This window comes from Plecotus auritus, assembly GCF_963455305.1.
Source record: "Plecotus auritus genome assembly, chromosome: 6".
Taxonomy (NCBI): Eukaryota; Metazoa; Chordata; class Mammalia; order Chiroptera; family Vespertilionidae; genus Plecotus; species Plecotus auritus.
The window spans coordinates 100,900,158-100,926,669 of NC_137773.1; the positions used below are offsets into that span (position 1 = coordinate 100,900,158).

The 26,512-nt window shown below is 53.9% G+C and overlaps 1 protein-coding gene across 5 annotated transcripts in view; it reads right to left on the reverse strand.

Moving 5' to 3' along the window:
• Positions 1-879: 879 nt before the first annotated feature.
• PEBP4 (phosphatidylethanolamine binding protein 4) overlaps positions 880-26,512 on the reverse strand; it is a 203,648-nt gene continuing 178,015 nt past the window's right edge. For 3 of the 5 annotated variants that reach the window (XM_080672348.1, XM_080672347.1, XM_080672346.1), the window contains 3 exons: positions 13,574-13,619; positions 11,098-11,211; positions 883-1,129 (listed from right to left, as the gene is read on the reverse strand). In XM_080672348.1, coding sequence (XP_080528474.1) covers positions 933-1,129; positions 11,098-11,211; positions 13,574-13,619 — 357 coding nt within the window. In that variant the 3' untranslated portion in view covers positions 883-932. Of the gene's footprint in view, positions 1,130-11,097; positions 11,212-13,573; positions 13,620-26,512 lie in introns of all 5 variants that reach the window. The other 2 variants (XM_080672345.1, XM_080672344.1) reach the window with 2 other exon arrangements.

Below are 26,512 nucleotides of genomic sequence, written 5' to 3' on the forward strand. Positions count from 1 at the left end.
TCATAGCGAGTGCAGTGGAACTCCTGGTCTCCTGGTCGAACACCAGGTCGAACAACCGCCCAAGGGGCCAATTTGCATATTAGGCCTTTATTATATAGGAGGATTTCCCCTTGCTTTCAGGGTACAATACAAAACTTTACCATGGTTCTAAGGTCTGGCATGTTCTGGTCATTGCCCACCTGTCCCGGTGGCCACACCACTGGCCTTCATTTCCTGGAAGATGCAACGCATGTCTCTGCTCACCATGGGAGCTCAGAGGTATTCCCTCTCTCCGCCATGCTCGTCACCCCTGTGCCTACTCATAGTGAATCTCTACCCTGCTTTTCAGCCATGACGTCAAATATCACTTCTTCTGAGAGGCCTTGCCTGACCCGCCCCCTCCATCATACAGCAAGTCCCCTTTGCACCCTCAGAGCATTTGTCACATTTGCTGTAATTTGCTTGTGGTCATCTGATGAAACTTCCTCTCCCCTACTGGATGGTAAGCCCCTGTTTTGTCTGCCATGTTCACACATGGGTTCCCAGCACCTAGCAGAAGGTCAGGCACGTAGTAGTTGCCAACAATAGTTGTTGAATGAATGGTGTTGAATGTCGGAGCTGGAAAGGACCCCGGAGATAAACCAGCTGCCCCTCCCTCCTCTTCCTACCTCCACTTCACCGAGGAAGCAACACTTTAGAGAGGGTGGGTGATTCTCTCCAGGTGACACAATGTACCTCAGCTAGGTTCAGGGCTGGGATCTCCACCTCCTGCCTGTCCAGCTATCCCTGCCACTGACCCCTCTGCACTTGCATTTACAGGCCTCAGTGCTGGGCACCGATTGAGTTCCTGTCCTGGGTGTTTGAAGGAGGTCAGGCTAGGAAACAAAACATCCAACCAGTGAGCCCTGGACAATTTTTTTTTAATTTGGAGGGGAAGGGGTTTCATACCCAGACTATAGGTGGTGGGCAAGGTGAACACACACCAGTAAGGCGAAGCCTGACATCTTGAGTTTGTCTTTGGGCTTACTGCTTCCTCGTATGGGAACATGGGCATCTGGCGAGTCCTCGTAATTTTGGGTCATGAACTGGGTGCTTGCTTCAGGTTCACTCAGGTGGAAGCGACTCAGAAATTGATCCATTTTCCAAAAGCCTAGAAGGACAAACAGACCACAGGGAGGCAATGAGAGAACCATGGACTTGACAGCTGGCAGGGGTGAGAAGGAGGCCAGTTCTGGGGGAGTGGAGACAGCAGGAGATGACCTTGGCCATTGGTCTGAGTACCTGGGGGTGCCCCTGGCTCCTAGCTGCAGGACACCCCTGGATGTTAGCAGAGCACCTAGGAAGGGGCTGCTCCCCAGAAAGCACTGGGGACATGAATCTGGTCGAAGTCAAGAGCAGCCTTTGGTCTCGTCCCCAGTGCCCTTTATTTAGCATAACTCTGCCGCCTCATTCACGTGCAGAAAGGAAACCCCCAATCAGGTTGTCAGCACACTTCCCCACCGACCCTCCTTTCCTGCAGGCTCTCTTGACCCCATGACTGAAGCCTTAAAGCTTCTTTCCTTCACACCTGGTCACCCCAGCTGCTGGGGTTGAGATGGGCAGAAGTGCCTGTGCCATTCATTTAATCTCCTCCCCAGAACCCCAACCACTGCCTTAGAGACTGTGCAGCGGGGTTTCTTTCCTAGTTGTGGCAGAGGTCAAGGGGCAAGGGATATGGGCAGGGCCCCTTCTCTCTGCTCCTGAGCACCTGGATCCTGGAGGGGAGCTGCGTGTGGGTGAGACGTCCCCAGGATAGGGCCTGGAGAAGCCCAGTCTGTGCCCAGGTCTGAGGGGCCCCCTCAAGGGGAGAAAACACAGGGGCATCAAAGGAGGTGCATCTTCTGGGGCAAGTGTGAACAGGCCCAGTAACAGGGCAGGGAGGACACAGCCCCAGGCACTGGGGAGAGGCCGAGGGAAGTGGTCAGAGGCATATTCCCACGCTCTTGTTTCCCAAACTTTGGGCCTCAGGGACCCTTGTCAGCTGGTTGCCAGAGAAAATACAGGACACTCAGTTCAACTGGCATTTCAGGTAAACAACAAATAATTTGTTAGTGTATGTTTCACATATTGCATGGAGCATACTTATAGTAAAAAATTATTCCTTGTTCACCTAAAATTCAAGTTGAACTGGGCTTCTTGTATTTTCTTCTCTCTCTCTCTTTCTCTCATTTAATCCTCACCCGAGGATATGTTTTTATTGATATGAGAGAAAGAGAGAGAGAGAGAAAGAGAGAGAAACCTCGATTGATTGCCTCCCGTATTCAATCCCTGACCAGGGATTGAACCTACAACCTAGGTATGTGCCATGACCAGAAATTGAACCACAACCTTTTGGTGTGTGAGACGACTCTCCAAGAGAGCCATTGGGCCAGGGATTTATTTTCTCTCTCTCTCTCTCTCTCTCTCTCTCTCTCTCTCTCTCTCTCTCTCTCTTTGCTAAATTCAGTAACCTTCCCTGGGCGGAGGGAGTGCTCTGGGAAAAGCTTGTCAAGAGCAGAGCTAGGCAGTGGCGGGTATAAGGCAGCGGCGGGTACGACCTGGACCAATGGAGGACAGTAATGCACAGGGAGAACAGGCTGAGCGGCTGGCATCCTGGAATTACTCTCAGAGTTGCCCACTTACGCACCTGTGGCTCTCTGTCTGCACCCACCACCTGTTAGTGTTCCATACTCCATCTACCTTCCCTCCCTGCAGGGGCTATTTGCATTTCAAAGATGTTCTCAAGGGGAGGACATTTTTCATCCAAATAAACAAAGTAATAATAATAATAATAATAACAATGCCAAAAAATAATAGTAAAACATTGATATAGTGTTTTCTTTTTTTTTAAAAAAAATATGTTTTTATTGATTTTAGAGAGAGGAACATCGGTCGGTTGCCTCCCATATGCACCCTGACCAGGGATTAAACCCACAACCTGGGTATGTGCCCTGACTGGGAATCAAACCGGAGACCTTTCAGACGACACTCAACTAACTGAACCACACCGTCCAGGGCTGATAGAGTGCTTTCTATGTGCCAGGCACAGTTCTAGGAACTCCATGCATATTCATTCAATTAATCCTCATAAGGGAAATTATTTTTATCCCTAGTGCACAGATGGAGTTCTGGTGAGGTTGCTTCTTAGTGGTAAAGAGAAAAAAGACCTCTTTAGGTTCACCCAAATTTTATTGGGCTCCGTGACTGCGTGTTCAGATTGGGCTGGAAAGCAGCGGTTTCAAGAGTTCTCTTGGGGCAAGGATGGCCGGGCCCTGGAGAGAACCTCTCCTATCAGGTGGGCTGCTGCTGGGCTGAGAGGTGTGTAACTGACGCTGTGGGTCTTCCACTAGGAGGCCTGGCCAGGCCTTTACACGCAGGGAGCCTGGCTGGCTGGAAAAATATTGTGGTTCATGACCCTGTGTGCATGTGTGTGCACATGTGTGTGCATGTGTGGATGCATATGTGTGTGCATGTTCATGCCAGGTGAAGGGCTTTGGGTGAACTGGTGTGTGGCAGGCATGGGGACAAGCGGGCCTTCCCCACTGAGCAGGGCAGGAAGGAACCGGGGTGGCAAGGAGGGAATTGAAACTCATCACGAGATCAGGGCAATGGCAGAAAGAAATCCCCTGTGCCCTGAGGGAGACCTGGCTTCCCGCTCCAGCAGTGCGCCCTCCCCTAGCTCAGATGGCTTCCTTGATGGAGCTTGGAGGGCCTTGGCAGCCTCGCAACTCCTTCCTTGTCCCACTTCCAACAACCCTGTGGTCTTGGGCTTCGTGGGCAGCTCCTCAGACCTGCCCTTTGTCCCTCAGGAGGCTGCTGGCCTCCTGCTGCCTCCTCCCCTGGCTTGGCGGTGACTCCTTACACCCCCATTTCCTGCCACAAAGGGCAAGAGGAACTGACCCAGTGCAAGTTGTAGAAGGCATGGGGGTGAGTCAGGCCCTCAGGGGTGTGTGGGGAGAGACTGGGAGCTTGTGGGCTGTGGCTTCCATGGTCATCCCATGGAGGAAAGCCCCATCCTGTATGGCACTGCTGGCCCCGGGCTGCAGGGGCCACTGCCATGCAGGAAGAGCGCTGCTGCTGTCTGAGGTCTGGCCACTGCCTGTGTGCCCTGGACCCACCCAGGATGGGCTCTTCCTGGGACAGGGCATGGGTGGGGAGTGCACTTCAGAGGCCTTTGGCTATAGGGAGAAAGAGCCAGGGAGTCTGATGCCTGTCTCCTGAGCCACCCAGGGACTGGAACACAGAGGTCTGGTCTCCTTAGGGCGGGGCTGCCACATATGATGAGCAGGTGGGTCCCTACACAACCTTAGGGAGCATCATTTCCATCTTGCAGAATCAGACTCAAGCATCATCTCACCTACTGGTTTTAGAGAGAGGAACATTTATCCAGGCCCATTCTGGCCCTTGATGAGTTGCTAAGACAGTTAGCACTGGACTAGACCTTCTAAGGGTGGCCTTGGCCAGCAGCTCAAAGTGCCCCCCCCCCAATTCCAGCTGATGAGGTCCCATCCCTAGCAGCACCCTCAGAGTATCTCCATCAGGCCCACTCATAAGACTTCCCAACAGCATAGGAAAAAGTGTTCCCTGCGTGCCCTTGCTCTAGCCAAGGGACATTCCCCACCTGACCTGTCATTTGGTCCTTAGTAGGCCATCAAGTGTCCCCCTCTCAGCCTGGGAAGTGGGGGCTGGGAAGCCCTCACTGGGAGGCAGGCCCCCGTTCAGGCTGTAGAGCACCAGGCAGGGTACTGAGCCTTGGGGTCACCTCCTCTGAACCACCATGTGAGCTGCCTGAGCCTCTCCTGGGACCTGGGGTGCCTGGCTCAGAGCCGCCCTGTCACCACAGATGGGTGAGCTGTGTCTAACCAAGGTGGCCACTCTCCTCCCTGGCCTGCCCTTATTCTCCCCCTAGGCTTCTTGTCAGGGGAAAACACAAAACTTGACCGCCAGCCTAGTAACCGCCACCCTGAGCGCAGATTCGCCCGCAATTTGTCTGGCTCTCTGCGGGGCTGGCTGCGGTGATAGGAGCGCTGATCCTTTCTGCTGAGATTAATGATGTCCTGGCGGTGGTGGGCGGGAGGCCTGAGCCTTTTATTTTTGTGCCGTTAAATGACATCCAGAGACTTCCACTCAGGAGCTGAAAAGCCCATGTTCCATCGCATCCAATTACTCCTGGGGAATATTTGCTGAGTGCTGATCCTGCGGGCTTGAGAGGCTCAGGGCAGAGGGGACCACTTTGACTTTGGCGGGAGTGAGAGGGTGGGGATGCCGGGGGAGTTCCTGAGTGGGGAAGGGTGACCCCGGCTCCTCTGGAGAACTGCAGTTCCTAATGACCAGTAAGTGGATCACCCTCCTCTCTGGTCCCTGTGGCTGGTGGCGGTGGGGGCAGGGAGTGAGAGGAGTGGAGGCTTGCAGCTGTCAGTTTCGCTCCCAGTTATCAATTCCAGTATTTGGTGGTAGTGTTGGCCAGCTGGAATTTGGGGCAAAATTTGGCGCTGCTCTGTGGTTTCCCTGTGGATGATGTGTTCAATATTGCTTTGGATGGTTGATGTCTGGCTCGACTGTGGCCTGCGTCTTGACGAGGGCTGCGTGGGCCCTGTGGAGAGTGCAGGGCTCCCAGCCAGTGTGCCTGCCTGAGAGCTGCCCAGGATGGCTCCATCTGAGTTGCTGCCAGGTCCCCAGTCCTACCAGCTCTGCCAGGGCAGGGCCCTTGGGAGCAGAAGAGGGCTGCTTGACTCAAGCCCACACGGTGACTCAAGGGCTGGCCCTGGGGGAGTTCTGGGGCCTGGCCAGGTGAACCACCATGGGAGGTCATGGCGGGGAGTGGGGGCTGTTTTGCAGTGGGCCGTGTGTTTGTGTCTGTCTGTGTGTGTTTGGGGCTGGTCTCCAGGCAGGCCCCCTTCCCTCCACCTTTGCCTACCCGGGCTGCTTTTCCCTCACTGTGCAGGCCTTTGTCCCTCCACACCAAGGCCACCTCCTGTGAGGCTGCTTGGAGCTCTGCTGCCTTCATGCCCTCGGTCTGTGCTGTCAAACATTTCCACATAGCATCCCTCGTCTGAATCACCCATGGCGTCCCAGTGGCCTTTAGGTGCCACAGGCAAGGCTTAAACCCTGCTGAGAGGCAAGTCTCTACTGCCCTTCCTCTTTGACCCTGTGGGTGGGGGGCTCCCCTGAGCTGCTTAATTCAACCTCCTGAGGTGCTGGAGAGCAGATTATGGCTGCCTAGTCCAGAACCAAGACCCCTTCTCTGCCCCTCGCATCCCATTTTACCGGGAGCAGTCTCTCTGCAGGCCCCGAGGCTGCCCCTGGGAGTTGGTGACTGGAGCCTGGCATGGCCCATTAGCTCTCCTGGTGCAGATACACCGTTCCAGGCTCATGGCTTTGTAGAGGCTTCCAGAATGAGCCGTGGCAAGTCATCTTGAGGGACTGGGAGGGGATTTCCCTGGCTCATTGGCCAGAGGAGCGTGAGGCTGGCTTGTGACACCTCTGGGTAAGGTGTGGCATGGCGCAGACCACAGCTCCACACAGCGCTCAGCCACAGCAAAGGGGCGCGTGGGCCCGCTGCCTTGGGCGGCCACTGCTGCTGGCCAAGGATGCCAAGGGCAGGCAATTGGATTGGCTCCATGTCTGTCCCCACGTCAGGGCCCAGGAGTCTGGTGGTCTGGGTGGGAGGAGAGGGGATGTGGGTGAGTTGGTGACACGTACAAAGAGCTTTGCTCTAAAAGGCAGAAGAAAATTAATTTGCTATAAACTGAGGACACTTGATCAACCAAGCCACTCACTGTCCTGGGCTTGAGTTTCCAGTGTTGGGACAGGGAGGATGTGGATGCTGAAACTGTCCTTGGTGAGCCAGGTGCTCACAGAGGTGGCTGTCTTTCCAGGTGTTGAAGGAAGTTGGTGGTGAGATCTGCTGGGGAACATGGGGGTGTGAGAATGGGCAGGTCCGTGTGCTCCAGGCTTGTGAATGTGCTTATGTGGGTGTGTCCTATACACAAACACGCTCATTGACTGAAAGTCCACAGTGGGCTGAGCACAGGGACAGGTGGTAAAAGGGAAACATAGACAGAAATGAGCTCTTCCCTCGAGGAATTTATAGTCTCGTGATGGAAGTGGGGCCCATATGAGTAAAAATGATTGAGCAATATAAGAGATCAAAGCAGTGACTAAGGAAGTGCAATAGAATGTTACGTGAGTGTTTCAGAGGAGTAGGAGCGGGCGGGTGGGGTCAGCTGAGAGGAGACAGGCCGAGATAATGCCAACTCCAGACCTGAGGAGGTGAACTGTGGCCTTTGCAGCATATGTCAGTGAAACTGGGCTGCTCTGGTCAGAGGCACCCATTCGGGCTCTGTGAGCTTCAGCGCTCTCCTCTATTGGGAATATGGTTGAGCCTGAGCCACGTGAATGTCCTCTCCTCTCTGCGCACTACCCTGGGTGACACACACATCCATGTGGCTCACTTCTGTGCCCACGGCTCCTGCAATGGTGCTTTGAACGTGCAGCTCCTAGCATTGTTGGGATGAATGTGGAGGCATTTTAGAGTCAAGCAAAGCATGGTGGGGGAAATGGCGCGCACAGGAAGGAGCTGTGTACAGGCAGGGGAGGGAGGCGGGAAGGACGGTGTCATAAACCAGAAGCAAGATCATTCTGAATCCCCTTCCAGGGCCCTTGCTGTGATCCTAACAGCCCAGTCTCTGATCAAAGGCCTTCTCCAAGCAGCATGTGGGGTGGCTGGGTGAGCCAAGCCTGATCCCCGCTCCCTGCATCTTTCTAGCAGAACTTGGACAAGGGGCGAGTGTGGTAAGCTGGGAGCAAATCTGCTCAGGGTCACTCAGTGGTGACCAACTAGTCCAACCCCTTATGCTGATGATGTAGAAATTGAGGCCCAGGGATGTGAGGTGGCTTGTTCAAGGTCACACGGGAGTGTGGGTGTCAACATCTCCCATTTACTGATCCCATGTATGTTGTTCTGGAGTCACAGAACAAAGAGGAATCCTGGAGAGGGGTTCAGACTCTGGACCTGAGCAATCCCCCTCCTCCCCTGGTCATACAAGTTCAACTAGAGTAATCTCACACGCCCTTCCCATCCTAAACCTGCTAATCATACCTAAATCCCAGGGAGGGAGCAACCCAACAGGACTGGGTCAAGTTCACTGTCTTCTATGGAAGACAAGTTACCTGGCTCCTGCAGACGGACCTTTCCCCTCCAATCTCGAGAAGTTGTTCCTGCCTGCTCCTCCAGGGGACACAGTGACTGGTTACACCACTCCTACCCCAGGACACACGGCTCCTTCCACAGATACCTTCCCATGGAAAGAAAACCAGACCAAAACGAGCCCCAGGGCCCGTGCCCATTGGCAGGGCTTCACATCCTGGCCTCTCAAGGGCGGGTCCAGCCTGTGCAGGTGCTGCAGAGAGCGCCAGGCCTTGTGGAGTCCCCACGTCGGGCAAGGGCTGCTCCTGCTTTTGCAATCACCCCAGGTCCCTCCATGCCAGACATCTCCACGCCCCTTGAGCCTCCTGTTCTCTTCCTCTGGCCAGTTGTGCCCACCCGTCCAGCTTAGTCAGCTCTGGGGAGTGCTTTGTGTGTTTCTTCTCCCCTGGGCATTATCTCGTGCTCTCCACCGTACCCATCAAGCCACACCCCTGCCTGGCTTTTGAGAACCTCCACAGCCTTCCTCCATTTTCTCCTTTCATCACCATCCTGGCCCCTCGCAAAGGGTTCTTCTCACTTTTTTTTTCTTTTCACATCTTCGCATCTGCAGGTTTCCCAGCCCAGAGCTCCCTCCTCTCTCGCCTTCACTCAGGGATTCAAATCTCCTTTTTTTCCAGTGCCCAGCCCAGGCCCTACCTGATCCTCAGAGCCTCAAGGCCTCATAGATTTGTAGATCATCTAGATCCTACCCCTCATTTTCTAGATGAGAAAACTGAGGCTCAGAGAGGTTAGTTGACTTGCTCAAAAGTCAAATCACTAGTTAGAGACTGGGATCCAGATTTCCTCCCCCGCGGTGAGATACTTCTGCACCCTTCCTGGCTAAAGAGGGCATGTGTCCTGCAGGGAAGGGGATCCTAGGAAGGGACAGGCCAATCCCTAAGTCTACACCAACCGCCACACACACACAATTAACGGCTTAATTATAGGCTGCCCTACATTGTTATGTGTTTCCAAAGTTGACTGTCAGACCCTTGAGGCAGGGAACGTTCACAGTGCCATCTTGTCCTCTCCAGGCCTCTAGCACAGTGCTGGGCCTGTGGAAGGCATCACACGGCGGAGCTTTATTTGGGAGGATAGTCTTCCCGCCTCCATATCTGGCGGCAAACGAAACAGCAGGGAAGCCAAAGGTACTCTGCCCTGATGCAAGTCCAGTTCTAAGCGCTCATGTAGATGAAAGGTGGGTGGCGGCAAGGTGCACAAGAAACCCTGGCTTTGGCAATGATCCAAAAGACTAATAATGGGTTTCAGGCCTGATAGGTTTCCAGCATCCTTACCTGCTTCCTTTCAGAGGAAGGGCACACGGGCTGCCGTGTTTTCTGGAGGGTGGGCTGGGATCAAACCTCAGGATCTACCACGGCAGGGGTGGGAGAGTGTTTGGCACATACCCTTCCTCCCTTGCCCTCTTCACGACTCCTCCTGGCATCGCCTAATGCTGTCTCCTGCCCCCTCTGTCCTGCCCGCAGAAAGCACTTGATCCAAGGGAGGCTCCTTCAGGGGACTGATTGAGCCTTGTCTGGCCCAAGGCACCACATAGGACTCGTAGGCACTGCCTTCCTTCATGAGACTCCCTTGTGTGGGGGAGCAAGGTGGGCTCAGGTGCTAGTTCCCAGCCCCAGAAATCAGGTGGAAGGGGCTTCATGACGTCTTAGGTGAGGCAGGGGTCTAGGAACATGGAGAAATTGAGCTTGGCCTGGGAAAGATGTGTTTCTTTCTTTGTAGCCAAACTTCAAAGTGTGTCTTTGGGAAAGCTCTTGAAACAGATTTACAGATTGGCGTGGAGCCGAGGGCACCTGAGAAGGGTTCACCAGTGGAAAGGTTGAACCAACTTGGCTTCCAGGGTGGCTGGAGCCTCCTGTGATTGGCGGCCTCCGCTCAGCACATCTCAGCGAAGGGCTCCATCGCTCAACCAGGGCCTTTCTGGGCGCCGTCTCCTCTCCTCTGGGGCCTCGGGCAGCAGGTTTGTAACAATGTCGTCGCCAGCTTCCCAGTGGGTGGAGGTTGCTCAGGGTCACTGGGTGAGAGGAAATGGCTGACGACGCCCACTCACCCTCCTGCCAGCCTGGGGGATGTGCTCTTTGTACTCTCAACTTGGCATTTGTGTGTTCCACATTATCTGCCCTTCCCTAAAATGGGGGCGGTGGTAGATGAACAGGAATTGTTTTATTGCCCATTCTCCTGAAGAGAAATGTAAGGCCCGGAGAGGGGCTGTGGCTCACACAGGGTTCGGTGAATCACCTGGGGCACTGGAGGGGCCAGGTGGCCATGGCTCTTCCTGCCCTCTGCTCTGGAGGAGGAGCGAGGCTGGGCAGGCTGGGTTAGCCATTAGGGAGCTACGGGGTGGGTGGGGGGTTCTCTCCAGAATGCCAGGAGGGCTGCTCGGAAAGCTGGTGGAGGAGCCATGACTGGGGAAGTCTTTGCCCCACCACTGAGATGGCACCAGGCAGACAGAGCAATTAAAGGCCAATGAAGACAGACAGGCAGGGTGGCATTCCAGGGCCCTCTTGCCCAGATCAGGCTCAATTATAGGGTACAATTACCTGGGAAGTGTTGTGGGGTAGCTGCCTGCACATGCCATTCAAGGCTGTGGGGGAGATGCTTCTCTCCCGGGCTCCAGTTACTCCCCTTGAGACACTACCTAATAGACTCCCCTTACCCCCCCATCCAGCTAACCCCACCATCTTGGTCTATGGGACTTATTTCTGTGGAGAGACTATGTCTGACACCAGCATTTCCTTTAGGACACTTATTCCAGTTCACTCCCAAGAAACACCACCCTTTGACCTTAGCCTTCAAGGTTCATGGGTAGAGGTCAAGGTCCTGACTTCCCCATTAATGGAGTATCTGATCCATCCCAGAAGTTACGCTGGCTTTGAAGGATGGGGAAGCCTTACCTCGAGCTGCGTTTTCTTCTGGAAGGAGAGAGATGGCCTTTCCTTCCTGGAGATAGACGGAGAACTGGTAGCGATGGAAGCCACTGTGGGGTGGTGGGGTGGGAGGCTGGTAGGCTATGGGCAGAGAAGGGAGAGAGGGTGGGTTCCACATGCCACAGGACCCAGGAGCTCCTGCATGCTCTGGGCATGAGGAAAAGAGAATCATTTGTGCCTTTCTTGGTCCCAGCTGACCCTCCTGGGGTCCCAGATGGGGGCTGACTCATTGCGCACCATTAGACTTGTCTTTGTCAGCATCTCGTCCTCAGAAGCTTCATTTAAGAAGCACATTTTTGGGGTTGTGGGGGGAGGGGGAAGAGGTGTGGTCTGTTTGAAGATTTCGGGTGCTGGTGGGCACCTGGGCCTTTCTGGGCCAGTGGGTGTTGTCTTTTTTTTTTTTTTTTTGCTTTAGTCTATCCTGATAGATTTCCTGCCTCAAGAGAAACCCATCTTCCTCTGAGTACACTTGGCAGTGGATTTTTATTTATTTTTTCAGCATTTCCTTATGAACTCAATCCCCAAGAAGTCAATTTCTTGGCTGGATCCGGAGGATCTGGAAGTGGTTACGGGGGTGGGTGGGACTCGGTTCAAAGGTTTGATCATGGAAGCTGTAGGACCTGGGGCAATGGGAACCAACTCAGGCTCTTCCGGGGGAGAAGGCCATCTCCCTCCCTTTTGCCCCCTGCACAGGAGGCAGATCTTTCCTGGGAGAAAAGCAGAGGGAGGGGACATCTTTTATCCTTCCCCCAAGACTATTCAGGCTGGACTGGGCTGTTCCAGCAGGGCCTCCTTCCAAGCATGCTGTGCCTCTTCCTCTTCCCTTCACTCTCTTCATCTCCCTCTCCTAGGAGCTGAGAATTTTCCTGGGGGTGGGTGTTAGCAATGAAGATGCTGGTGGGAGGGAGTATTGGTACTTTATGGCCACCTCCCTCTCCTGATCATTAGACAAGAGCCACTTGCTGCTTGGAGCTGTTGGAGTGCTCCTCACGATGCACTTGCAGGCCATGGGCCTCCAGCTTGCCCGCAGCCAGGGGATTTCCTGACTATTCATCTCTCCCTGAGTTTTTGGATTGCATCAGATATGTGTGTGTGTGTGTGTGTGTGTGTGTGTGTGTGTGTGTGTGTGTGTGTTCAGAGTGAGAACAGCACAGGGTGTTCCAGGAGCCATAAGGGTTTGTATATGTGGGGTCTACTCTGGGGCAGGGGCAGGTGTTGGAGGAGCCAGTGTGCATGTGTGCTGAGGCTGTTTTGGAGGGTGTCTGCCAGTGTCTGTGCAAATGTGAGCAAGTCAGTGTTTTTTTTCCACAAACATGGCCAGCGCTGAGAGACTTCTGAGCATAGGTGAGGGCCGCAATGTCTCTTTGTGTGCGTGGTGTGTGGAGGGTGGAGGTGGCTGGGCCAGCTTTTGGCAAGGGAGGTGGGTGTGAGGGTGGCCGAGTGAACCTGAGGGTAGGTATATCCCATGCTGCCAGAGACTGGTGGCCATGATTCCCTGTGGGTAAGGCTGGAGTTGTAACTCGCTGGTTCTATGCAGCTGGGAATTAGTCTCAGGGGAGATGGAGCCGGAATCCCTTCACTAGGGAGCTTTCCTGAAGAACTCCCTCTGAAAGCAGAGATGAGACCCATGAGGAGGAAGGGAGGGCACACAGGTTCGGCCATGTCTCGGGGCCAGGCCCTGGCCAAGTGCCTCCCTTGTGACATCTCTTTAACCCTCCCAACACCTTGGTAGGGTGGGTGTTTTTGCCACTTTCTGGGTGAGTTAACTGAGGCTCTGAGAAGTGAAGCCAGGCCGACAGTAAGTGGTGGAGCTGGGGTTGGAATCTAGGCCTTCCTGGTGCCTGAGCCGAGTTGGTTTCCAAAACCATGTGGCTCTGTTGGTCGTTTTGCTCAGCCCTTTGCCAGAGGCCAGCTTACCCCCAGGCATTCCCTGTAAGTCAGTGGAGGGCCTGCTCTTGCAGCCAGGATCTGAAAGGGAGGGGGACCTGGTGGGGAGGATGGGGTGAGAAGAGGAGGGCCTAGAGAAGAGGGAAGTCCACGCAGCCACGTGCAACCACGTCGTGGGACTGGGAGCAGGAAAGAAGAGAGGTAGGCAGAGGGAAGAGATTGCCCCACCAGCCCCTCCAGGAGAGCCATCTGGGTGCTCTCCCGGAGACCCCTGCATTAATACTGGCTCCTCACACCAGCTGTGGGACACGGGGCAGGTGGGTCTGTGCCTCAGTGTCACTCTCTTTAAAAAAGAGATATTGATGGCAGCGACTTGAAAAGGAAATTGTGAAGATTAAATCAGAGCGTACACATAAACGCTTGGATCAGTGCTTTCTTTGTACTCTGTGAAGCATCAACATGAAGTTGTATTGTTATCTGGCGATCATCATCGTTGCCCTGGCTGTGGGGAGGGGGGGGGGCGGGGGAGGCAGGCGCATTGTAGGGTCTTACTCACCTGTTAACTCCTGGCCCTGTATCGCCCCTTTCTGCATGTCAGTGCCCTGAAACAAGAGACAGGCATGGTGTGGGTTACTCCTGGGGCAGCAGAAGGCCACGCCATCACCCTCAATCCCAGTGGACTCTGCTGAGCTCTTTCTCTTGCGGGATGGGATGGAGGAGGATGAAGATCCATGGCTGTTTCGGGGAGATGTTGTCAGAATGAGCAGTGGGATTTAGAATGGTGCCTCTGGACTGGGAAGAAGGGGCAGAGAGACAAACTGAAGATGGCCTGGTGGTGAGGGGTGGACCCCTGATCTCTGGAGAGACACAAGAGGACACTTCCTGATGGGCTGCCCCACTCTTGCCATCTGCGCCCCCAGACTAGGCACAGGACACACTCAGCTTGTGCGGTCTGGTTAGATCTGAGGCACGGGCTGACAGTCCTCAGAGGCTTGCTAAGCCAAACTATCCTTCGGGCTAGCTTTGGGCCTCAGAACAGGAGGCCAATGACTGCCTGAACAACCAGGAAGGGGAGGAGGAGGCCTGACTGTGAGGCAGCCTCTTCCCTACTCAGCCCGTACTCTCCAGGAAGATTCTGTGGCTGCTGGGACAGCCTCAGTTTCCCTCCTTTCTTTCCTTTCCCTCCCTTCTCCCTCCGCTCAATGTCTGTGGGATAATGAGGCAATTCCGGGGGCGGGTGCTAATTAATGTTTGTGCAGGACTGGGAGATGCTCAGATGAAAGGGACTGGAGTCAGGCTCCTGGGTCCGTGCCACAGCTTGGGGGCCCGGGCCATGCCAGGGAGCCCTGCGGCCCCGAGGTGTGGGGTTTTATAGCCTTAATGATGGTGATTAGCGAGGCTCTTCATGGATTCTGCCAACATCTAACTGTGCCCTGGACACCTTTCCACCAGGCCCTTCCTGGTACAGCCCCTGCTCCTCCCTGGGTGGTGGTAGTGGTGGGGGATGAGGAAGAGCAGTAGGGGATGCCGAGGGGGAGTGTGAGATTCCACCTCAATTCTCTGTGGAAACATCTCAGGGTCAGCTCAGTGACCCAACCCCTAGTGCGGTTTACTTCTTCAGAACTAAAGCCCCACCCCCTATTCTAGAGACTCCCATCTCCTCTCCCTTAGGCTGCAGCTTGCCCACCAACTGTTCTCACTTTGGACCTCCTTTGGGCTGGGTTTCCTTTGGGTGGCAAAAGGGCAGGAGACCATAAAGGGATGGACCCCTCCACCTTTGGCTCCTTCCCACTTTGCTATCTTCACCCCACGCAGGTGAGATCTCTTTCCTTGGGCATCCTTCCACCTCCCTCACCCAAGTCCTGTCTGCCCAGGTGCATCCAGGCAGCCTTCACATTCGGTCCCTCAGCACAGCTCAGCATGCTCTGCCTTCTGCCTTGGCCCTCTCAGCTCAGCTCCCTGACTCCCCCAATATTGGGTCTTGCTTTATCCAGGGCTAGCATGAGGCCCAGGTGTGGCCAGGGGCTGAGATGCTGTGGGCACCAGGAAGGATGGAAGGACAGGGTTGGGGAATGGAGGCTCCTCGATACCCATCTCTCCTAGGGAAGAAGCTAAGGCCTGAGGCCTAGCAGCCACTCTCCTGAAATAGCTCTCTGGCCGCCCTAGCAAGATCAAGAGAAGGGGGCTGAGCCCAGGGAAGCCCGGCTGGCCAGGCCCAGCCCAGCTCTGAGTTTCCCAGCCTCCCCCTCATTCCTTCCCAAGTCAGTCCAGCCAGCGGTTTGTTTAAATAAAACAATAGCAACCTAAGCTGGCTGTTTCTTTTCAATTCCCCACAGGCTTGGGTCCCACCCAGAGTAATAAACAGGCCTCTCTCCTCTATGTGGTGCAGGAGGGCGGGGGTGGGGGCTGGGCCCGTAAGGTCAGGGAGTTAGTGTGCAGAGCAGTGTGGAAAGTCTGATCTGCAGCCTTGGTCAGGGTGGGAAGGCTCTCCTCCCCTCCCTTTCCCTCTGGGGAGTCTTTTCTCATCAGCTGGGGCCAGCTCCTCAGACACACACAAACCCTGGGACTTGTTGAGTAAAGTCAGCAGCCCTTCCTGCCGCCTTCACTGGGCCCGCTGACCTAAGCTCAGCGAGGCAGCTGCCGGGGGCGGGGGTGGGGGGGTGGGGGGGGAGGCGGCGGGGGGCGGGGGGAGGCTGAGCAGAGAGCTTCAATGGCCTTCAGAGGCTTTTCGGGTCTCTCTGGAGCTTGTCATATGGAAGGCGGAGCAGGGAAGGAAGGCTCTGAGGAAGGACGGAGTGTGTGGTCAGTGTAGTGGTATTTGCTCTCGTTGGTTTGAGCATCAGCTAAGCCCCTTTTCCTCATTGTTCTGTTCTGGGGCCTAAAATATCTACCATAGAATCAACACCTGGGAGGAGTCTTAGGAAACTAAATTCAAAGGGTGAGAAAGTTGAGCCCCAAAGAGGTCAAACTACTCCTCCAGAGCTGCAGGAGCAAATGGGAGAGTCCCAGAATGTTCTAGGAAGAAGGGGCCTTCGACCCTTTGACCTTTGAGACCCAGTGGCTCAGGGTCTCATGCCTTTTGACCTGCAGTGCTGTCTTGTGCTTTTGTTGTTGCTGTTTTTTTAGTTTGCATCCTTGGGTGTGTGTGTGTGTCTCTGTGTGTGTATGTGCTTTTTCTATGCCATCATGACAATCCCATCACTTCTCTAGGAGGCTTTAAAAAAAACCCCATTATTAAAATACACAGATATTACAGGAAGGCTGGGGTTATGGTGGAAATGGTTGCCCCCGCATCTCTATGAAACATGAGCTCTCCTAAAGCATCTTCGTGGATTGCAAGATCACATTTAGCCTGAGATCACCTTTGAAAGCTGGACATCTCTGGGGATGGAAGGAATGCAGGGGTGTTTCCAGAGGGCGGAGGGAGAAATCTATTCTTCTGAGTACTTCTCAAGGAGACTGGGCCGAGGGAAGTGCCCTGAGAGTTGAAGATGAGCCCAGCATTTGAGGGACAGACCCCAAACCCGTTACGTCTGAGCAGAGAGGAGCTTTGGAATGAGATCCTGCAGGAGGGAAGGGTCTGCTGAGAGCTCATCTTGCTGCCTGACCTGGACCCCCACCTCCAGCCCCCAGGTATGCTGCTGCTCTTTAAGGTGGGCCCAGGGCAGACAAATCCTCCTAAAACAGGTTGACATTTTCAAAAGCAACTTGTCTAAATGGTAAGGTTTAAAAAAGGAAATAATTACAGAAATTGTAGAAATAGCTTTCTTTTAAAAAATATTTTTATTTATTTCAGAGAGGAAGAGAGAAGGAGAGGGAGAGAGAGAAACATCAATGATGAGAGAGGATCATTGATGGGCTGCCTCTCTGCACACCCCCTACTGGGGATCGAACCCACAACCCAGGCATGTGCCCTGACTGGGAATTGGGACTCGAACAGTGACCTCTCGGTTCATAGGTGGATACTCAACCACTGAGCCACACTGGCCTGGGGAAATAGTCAGCTCTATGATCCTCAAGAGCACTGACATGCCCAGGATGGTTTTGCAGGCTATCAGGACAGGCGCACTCCAGGTTTGGGCTCGGGAGTTGTCCTGGGCCCTCCTAGGTGTCAGGGATGGAGGAGCTGGAGAAGGCAACTCCTTTCCTTATCATGAGATTTCCTCTCCAGCTCTCTGATGCCTCAGAGCCCACTGCTTCTCCATCAAGATGGTTGGGAAGTGGCATGTGAGATGCTTAAGAAAAGCTGGGGCTCAACCGATAGTCATAGCAACTCCATTCTTGGACCAAGGTGATGCAGGCGGTCTTGTTCTGACTGACTTGTCTCAGGCCAAGTAAAGAGCACAGTGCTGGAAGCTGGGCCCCTGCCCCATCACTATTACCTTACATTGGTAACGAGGTTTCAGTGTTTATCCCGCAGGGCACTGTCCAACGCTGGCTCTCACGGCCGTCCTTGCATGGGAAGGGCAGAGATCAGTCTCCCCATTTGGCTGAAAGAAGCTAGAGAAGCTTCTCAAGGGCAGGGGCTGCACCCTGCCCATCTTTGTAGCCTGAAGGATGCTGTGCATGTAGTTGGGGTAGTAGGCAATTGTTGATGCCCTGGCCTGTCCCCTGACCCTTGCCCTGGCAGTGCTTACCAGCTCCACTTCCAACCTGCTTATCCTGGCCGGCCCAGGCCCCAGAGTTTCCTGAGAGCATTGGTCCCTGATATATTAAGTCCTTGGAGAACTACGAACAGATAAGACAACTAGATAGAAGTCACTTCTATTTTTTGTTTCTTGTCCCTATGGGGCTAGCCAGACAGCTCCATTTTCTGAGAATTGAGTGTCCAGAGACACCCCTCACTCCCCAGGCCTGGGGCTGCTTTAGGTAAGGGCTCTTTGAGACATGGTGGCTGGATTTGTGAGGTTTGGTGGATAGGGAAGGGGCCTGGCTCAGCACAGGGCCCAGCAGGAAGGTCAGCCCCATTTCCTCATTTCGCTTCAATTACCTACAGGCAGCTGGCCGCCCACCTGGGTGTTGGTGAAGGCCCCAGGTACTTGGGCTTGCTGACCCCCGAAGCGGAGGGTCAGCTGCACATTTCCTTGAGTTTGAGGGAGATGATTTAATCTCTTTACCCACCTCTTCTTCCCATCTGGACAGGAGGATTCAATCACTTCGGCCTGCCCGAAACCTGTCAGAGTGGGCAGTTCCACTTTTTGATCTCTGGGTGGGGGGCCATCAGAAGAGTCCTGAACTTGAAAGGTGAGGTACAGAAAGATGTCATGGAGATAAGGGAGAGTGGAGGGAGAAATGAGCAAAACAGAGCACTTGGCCGTGGGGGCTGGGGGGATGAAAAAACAGGGAAAAATAGAAACAGAGTTCCAGGCTCTGTGACACTGGCACCGAATGAGAAAGCTCCTTGCTGTTTTGCACAGCTGCCTGCAAGCTGCCAAGTGGCAAAGGAGCCAGCAAAAGGCACAGGATTGGAAAGTGCTACCCAGCAGTCTGTGTGTTCTGCAATTAACAAGGGCTAAGTGAGTGGAAGGCACTGACAGCTCCCGCGCTCAGAGAGCCCCAGGGGGCTAGCACCATCCTGGAGAGGACCCAGCCTCAGAGACTAGTGCCTGCTCCAAGGGAAAGGCTGTGATCAATTCATCCTGTGGCCTGCCTTTTTTTTTTCTTGCCCCAGGGCCAGGAAAAGGAGGGCCAGCCACTGCAGTGGGTGGAATGGAGTCCGTGGGAAGCCCCCGGGAGCTTCTAGACACCAGGATGTAGGACGGCCAATTTGTGCACCAGTTTCCCTCAAGAAGTGTTAGCATCAAAGACTGGATAGGCCTCTTCCTGGCACCGTCATGGGCAGTGGGGGCCAAAATCAGAGAATATTGATTTTAGAATACACCAACAATGGCCAGGAGATTCTGGTATCTTGGCACCAATTGGCAATAGGACTTGTGCATTTTGATTCCTAGTTTGGCATCAGATCTATTTCCCTAGATCTCCAGATGCCAACATAGGATGGGGTGTGCTGTGGCTGAGGGGGAATGATCTGCTTCCTGGAGTACACGGCTACCCACGGGAAGGGCTTCACCACACTCCATGACACTGGGTTAAGAGGCATGATTTCCCAAGGCCCTTTGTTCCAGGCCATGTGGAAGTGCATGTGTTCCCAAGTAAGTCATGCTGTCTTGCACCTGTGTGCATGTGATAGTATCTAGCAGAGACTTGGCCCCAAGGAATCATGGCTGGGGAGATGGGTCGATAAATGAAATAAATGAATGAGAAGCCCTGTGTTGGAGAGAGAAATATGAATGAGACACGTTTTATGGTATTGAGGATCTCAGGGTCTAGTAGGACAGATAAATCAACAAAGAAATAACTGTCATAGGCTTAAATAATTGAAGTCTGTAGACAATGCTGGAGGAGTACAGAGGAAGGAAGTTGTAGCTGCGTGGGGGTAGTAACCAGGGAAAGCTGTTGAAAGGAGGCTATACACTCTACCTGGGCCTTGAAGGATGTGCAGGGGTTTTTCAGTTTTCCAGTGGACAAGATACAGGAGGGGAAGGGCAGCTTAAGTTGACACTGCATAAGCAATATATAAATATGTAAACAAGCCGTGAAAAAACAGTTGGGTCTGGAAGAAGTGCAAGGTAAGGTTGGAAATGTGGGCTGGGGTTGGGCTTGAATGGCAGGCAATGCTTCTGACTTCTGAGAATCAAAGCTGTCAGCCACCTAAACCTTGGATCTATAGACCCTGGGCAAAACTGTTTTGTTTTCTAAATGCTCAGCAACCATGTCCCAGGAGGGTCATCAGAAGGGGATGGTGGAGCTGCCTCTCTGGTCAAGAAAGGATCTGGGGGTGGGCAGGTTTTGGGACACTGCCTATGTGGCAGGTCAGAGCTGGGTGGAGCTGAACCCCAGCACCGTAGCCTCTCTCAGAGCAGGTGAGTCTATGATCCCCAAACCCCCAAACTCCCCTCTTACAAACTGTAACTTTTCCCTCAGGTCATTCAAGTATGATGTGTTCATTGTAAAAAACTAATTAAAAAACGGAAAAATAAAACTAGTAGGAAAAAGACTCCCCTGGACTATCCACATAGAGATGACTGCCTTAAGGACACGCGACTCTCTTCTATGCATTTGGGTCCCCAAGGTTCTGGTCACATAGGTGCCAGCTTCGAGCCTCAGCTCCCCTTTGAGCCTGCACTGGTTGGACTCCCATCTGACCCCCTGTTTGGGGAAACTTGCCCGAGTTACTTTCAGTGTCTGAAGCTCAGAGACTGGTTTGGACCTCAGGAGCCCACGCCTCTTTGACCCTTGCCTGTTGCAGGTCACCCATTCTCTGACTGTGGCTCTAAGGTTGAGTTAGGAGGAAGGTGGGATGGAGAAAAGGAATAAAGAACACAATGCATGGTCTTATTAAACCTGTTCCATTTAGAAATAGACAAGAAATATTAAGATAGGTTGAGAGCAAGTATCATGAGTTGATAGCTAAGTATAATTGTTATGCATCAATGTCAGTTTAGACTAAAGACTGCCATTTCTAGGTACAAGGAACAAAAGCTGAAGCTTTTAGTATCAACAACAGTTTGCTGGAATGCCTCATTTATCTGGAATTCTGTAGGGAATTGGGTATTCTTCATAGGCACACTTCCCTGATCTCTTGACTCTTATACTTTCAGTTCCCCGACTCCTTTTATCTTAACTATTTTGGATAATGATTTTATGAAAACACTAGTCCTTGTCTTCTTAAACACACATGGAGAAAACCTTGTGTGCCTTTAAACACCACTGTGGTTGTCACAGTGAATAACCAATTTTGCACCCTGCTAAGAACCAGGCTGCAATGCTGAAAAACAGATAAAAAGAATGGCCATTCAGGCTTCCACCTGCTCAAACCTCCTTAGGAGCCAGTAGTGTAATATTTATGTACTAGAGGCCCAATGCACGAAATTTGTGCAAGGGGCTTGGCCTGCGGCAGGCGCCTCTGACTTGCTGTCCCCCCCCCCCCCCACGCTGCTTCATCCGGAAGGTTGTCCGGAAGGACGTCCGGTTGAATTAGCATATTACGCTTTTATTATTATAGATTAGTGGCTAGTATACAGAGAAAGGAAAATCACCTCTTGCGGCAGGCATTTCCCATTCAGCATCTTTACACAAGTGAGCTCACTCTGGCCCCCCCCCCCCCTTTCAGGACACTTTCCACTAAGCTAAGGGACCCACAGGAGCCCCCACACTGGGAGGGCAGAGGCCCGCTGCCCCCTGAACGAAGCTGTGCTTTGTGGTCTGATTTCTGGCAGCTGTAAGAACTAGGGAAATCCAGTTGCAGCAGCCCCACTCCATTAGGGACTGAGCTGCTAACACAGCGGTTCCAAAGGGCAGCCTGGGCTCGGGTCCAGTGTCATTACCAATTAGCTACATGACTTTGGGCAAGACACTTAATTTCTCAGCACCTCAGTTTCTGTTCCAATAAAGTGGCAATGGTAATGATACCTGCCCTGCTTTCCTCATTGTTGCTGCGAAGATGAAATTAGGAAATGAAATATTCTAAAGTCCCGCAGTGCCGTCCAAGTGCATGGGTCATTATGGCTCCCCTTCCCCGCGCTCAGCGGAGGAAGAAGGGAGCATGGTGGCCAGAACTCATCTTGCGAGCTTTCTTTTGCCATGATGGGCCTAAGAAGTCTCCTGGCAGGGTCAGCCTCATGAGGCTAATGGCTGTGCCGTGGGCTCCGTGGGCTGGGAGGTTACTCAGCTGTGAATGTGGGGCCCGTCCTGCTGGGTCTGTACTCACCCGGCGCGTGGAGTGCATGGTACATAATGTTTATTAATAGGCCTTGATGAAGGGCATTAATATCTCCTAATGACACCATCTGAGCCCGGCCTCCTTCCTTCTCTTGCTCCTTGCTCCTTTCTCTCCCCTCTACCCCATGGAGACACACACACTCACAGACAGAGTGTGACGGACACAGGCGGCCTAGAGGAGGGTCAGGAGAGAGAGCCTTGGGAGGAGGGGGGGCTCGGGCGGGGCCAGCCATAGGGGTCAGACACAGGCTCCTGGGCGAGGGAGGAAGAAGCTGCCTGCTCTGCTGTCAGGTGGAAACTTGGCCAGAAACTGCTTGGTGGTGGGAGCAAGGGAAGGAAAACAGTGGCAAGACTTTTCCAAAGCTGGGGGGAGGGTGGGGAGTGGCAGGGGTGAGAGAGGAGCAGCCGGAGCTGGAGGCCTGGGCTCCTGAAAGGCTGCAGCTCACTGGGTCTGAGATGGGGACAGGGGTGAGAGCCAGAGAAGGGGACAGTGGTGAATCACACTCACTACTCCTCACACATTTACACACTCACATAGACACACGCTCACACTCACACGACACTCGAGAGGTCAAACTCATGCTCACATATACACACGTAGAACACACTTACATGCACATGCACACATGTTCACAAACACACATACTCATACACTTATGTACACATGTTCACAGACACCTATGCTCTTAAAATGAGTGCTCTCAAATATGCACTCATAATGCTCATACACACTCACACATACATTCACATACACATCCTCACACACATGATACATTTACACACATTTGTACACTGTTACACATACACTCACATATACACACTCACACATACATACCTAGACTCATACGCATATACTCAAACATACAGTCACACACACAAGACACAGACACGATTGCGCGCGCACACACAGACACACACACACACACACACACACACACACACACACACACCTCTCCCAGGCAGCCTTTCACTGGTGGGCATGTCAGGGCTGAACATGAGGGGAGGGGGCACTTGGGAAAGGGCCAGCGGTGAGGCTCAAGATTGGACTGTGGGATTGGGAAGGGCGGTGTGGGAAGGAATCGCCAGGCCCCTGGCAGGAGACCAGGACGGAGATGACTGATTAGGACCGAGGTCTGTGAGTAAGAACTGAGCTGGTCTGTTCCCTCCCAGAGTCTGAGTGCCAAAACAGGGATGCAGGAGGAAGGGGGATCCCTGGGGGGAGCTGGAAGCGGTAGCACCTGCACTCCTCACAACCCTGTCTCCTCTCCAACCCTGCGCTCCTCCCCATGCGGTAGCAGGAGGCTGCAGGTTGGCCTGCTCCCCACTCCTTGGAGCAGCAGAACAATTAGGAAATGGGTGCAGCTAATCCCCCTAACAAACAGGGCTTAGGCAATTATGACCCAACCAGAGGGGAGAGAGCTGCAGGGCTGCCTCCTCAGGCCTGGCCCTTATCACCTCCATCTCCAGCATGCGGTCTTTCTGGCTGGGTGGCTGCCACCCCAGGAGAGGACAGGAGGAACTGGGGAGGACCCATAAGCTGAGAGGAGGCGACCTGAGCAGACCTTGGTTTCCCAACTTCAACTGGACAAAGGGGCCCAGCAATCCCCTAGCGCCCCCTGGCCTGGGAAGTGGTACCCCAGGACTTAATAAATGGTCAGGGGGCCCTGGCCGGTTTGGCTCAGTGGATAGAGCGTCGGCCTGCGGACTCAAGGGTCCCAGGTTCGATTCCGGTCGGGGGCATGTACCTTGGTTGCGGGCACGTTCCCAGTGGGAGGTGTGCAGGGATGTTTCTCTCTCATCGATGTTTCTGGCTCTCTATCCCTCTCCCTTCCTCTCTGTAAAATATCAATAAAATATATTTTTTAAAAAAAATTAAAAAAAAAAATGGTCAGGGGGCCGCTGTTGTCTGGACTGCTCCCAGGGGCTGTGAGAACTGCATGGGGCTCTCCCAGGTTCTATGGAGTAGAGACACCTCCACCGACTGCTTCTAAGAGCGCCTGGCTCAGCAGTGTCCTCTGCCTTCTGCCCTACTAATCTATCTCCTCTTTTTGTGCCTAAGAGGCGCCCCTCAGCCTCCCACCCCTCCCACCCTGCTCTCCACTGCCAACCAAGAAATGGGCCACTGTCTCTGGGCTGCTCTGCCCTCCTGTGCACCATCTAACATGTGGGTGGCCCTGGAGGACCCAGGCCACAAGGAGGGAGAAGGGAGTAGGGAGGGGGAACCCAGTAATCATGAGCCCCTCCATGCCTCCTTGGGGGAAGCTGGCAGGAGTGGTGGGAGTCAGGCCCTGGCTTTCTTCTCTGCTTTCTCTGCTTTGTCTCCCTCCTTCATCCTATTTGGGTTCCCATACACGGCTTTAGTGAGGAGATAAAGCATAATCCATACTTTTGGACCTCCTTTCTCCTTCCCTACCAAAAAGCCCAAGGAAGGAAGGAAGGAGGGGGGGGGAGAGAGAGGGAGAGAGAGAGAGAGAGAGAGAGAGAGAGAGAGAGAGAGAGAGAGAGAGAGAAACTTTTTGGAAGAAAGGTTGGGGATCAAGAATTTTGAGCTAGAAACGATGCTGGCAAGATTTGGAGGCTCAGTGAAAACCAATGCTCCTTAGACAGTGTGACAATAAGGAGAAACAGTCAAAATCTCATTCCGATCACATCTTGGTCTTTTCAGAGGGACTGAGCACGACCTTGGTCCTAGTGCCCCAGCCCCTTGTTACTCAGAGCAGCAGCACCTGGGAGCTCTTTAGAAATGCAGAACCGAGGGCTCCACCCCTGGCCTAGTGAACCAGATTCTTCTTTTTAACCAGAACCCGAGGTCATTCCCATGCACCTTAAGGTCTGAGAAGCACTGCCCCACAGTCCTGCTCTGTGGCCCCAGGTCTCTAGACTGGGCAGGTGGCTCCCCATTAGACCTGTCGTGCAGCAGCGTTGGGCACATCTACGCTTTGTCCCTGATCCTGTCCCCGATCCTGTCCCCTTTCAGGTCTCTTCCAGGCTCAGAAGTACCCTTGGCATCATCCTTCCTGGGGCAGGACCTGGCTGACCTTTAGCTCCCAACTCAGATTATTCGACTGGTCAGGCTCCTGGTCAGAGGAGGTAGGTAGACTGGAGGGGTTGGGGCTCGGCCAGGACCAGGAGACACCAGGGCTGGTGTGTACATCCTCTTCCCTGCACCCCTTCTTAGAGCTGCGAAAGCACCCCCAGCTCCGTGACTCTTGGCATTACTTCCTGTCTGAGCCTCTGAGTCTCTGGAGTTGGGCAAGGCAGCTGCTCCCCTGGGGGACCTGTGTGGCCACAGCTGGGTGCACTGTTGATAGTGCTCCAGGGAGAGAGAGAGAGAGAGACTTTCTGGAAGGAAGATTGAGGACCAAGGATTTTGAGCTGACACACCCACTGGTGCTCCCTTCGCCTGATCATGCTCTGCACTTCCAACCCTATTTGAGGAGAGAAATGGTCATTCCCCAGGAGTTAGGGACATGGGAAAGGAGGAGGCAAGAGAGAAAGGCTCTTTCGTGTATCCTACGGACCAGAGGCGGGCGTGCGAGGTGGCCTAGGTTTGTGGGTCAGGGTCTGCTTTAGGGTCGTGGTCCCAGCAGGAGACCTGCAGCTGAGAGACGTCCTCAGTTTTCTCTCCTCAGAGATGCCTCAGCAAAGCTGCCATCCTGACAGGCTGCCTTGGCCGCGCTAGGGCCCGCGCGGTGCATCTTCGTGCCCCCGCCTGCCTGTGTCAAGACAAGCTCATTGGCCTGGGCCAGGAGGACAGTGAATGTGGCCCACCAGCAGCCTGCTGGGTCCAGGGCCACACAGATGTCAGTGGAACCAGGGCGTGCTCTCATTCTGTTGTGTCACCTTTTACAGTGCCCGCCAGGCAAATGCCAATCTGGGGAGCTTGGCAATTACAATGAAAAAACAACCGAGACTGAGCTCAATCAACTCCACCCTGACCTTCACAGTTGGTCCCATCCATCTCTGGAATGCTTGGGGACTGACATAACCCCGGAGAGAGGAAGGGAGGCCCGGCCCTCTCTGGCAAGGCAGCTGAACCTGGTCACTAGGCTGCCCCTTTAATAGGTGGTCAGCTGTTAAGGGCCACTCTGCTGGGTTCCATAGGACAATGGGAAGGTTGGTGAGCCGAGGGCCCTGGCTGCCCCGGGAGCTGGCGCCCGCCTTCCTTCTGGCAGGTGAGGAGCTGGGCTGGGGACAGTAGCAATGCTTGGCTTCCAGCCCCACGGAATCATCATCTCAAGAGTGTGTTGAAATGAGCTTTGCACAACCTTGAGGAGGGCCCAGAAATTCCAGGTGACAGTGCCCAGGGCCATTGAGGAGATGGGAGGAAAGGGGACAGGGTGACAGCAGGGAAGAAGCCCAAAGGGGTCAAGGGCCCATGGCCTTGGGCTCCACAGTTGCTGACTCCCCAGACTTCTGGGTCCGGGGCTCAGCTTGCCTCTTTCAGTCCTCACCCATGGGGCTGGCCCTCAGGGGCCTTCCACCCCAGGGGTTTGGGATTCTAGGCTGCCAGGTCCATCCCTAGGCTATGGCCCAGGGGGGTGACACAGACTTCTCCCCAGAACTTTTTGTTGTGAGCAGTGAATTGCCCTGGCGTCCTGGGCTGCAGTACACACGCAAGGGGCCTTTAATGAATGCAAACGACAGGTGATTAATCTACCAGCTCGGCAGTCCTGCTCCTCTCTGTGGGATCTGCCCACGCTTCGTTCAGCCT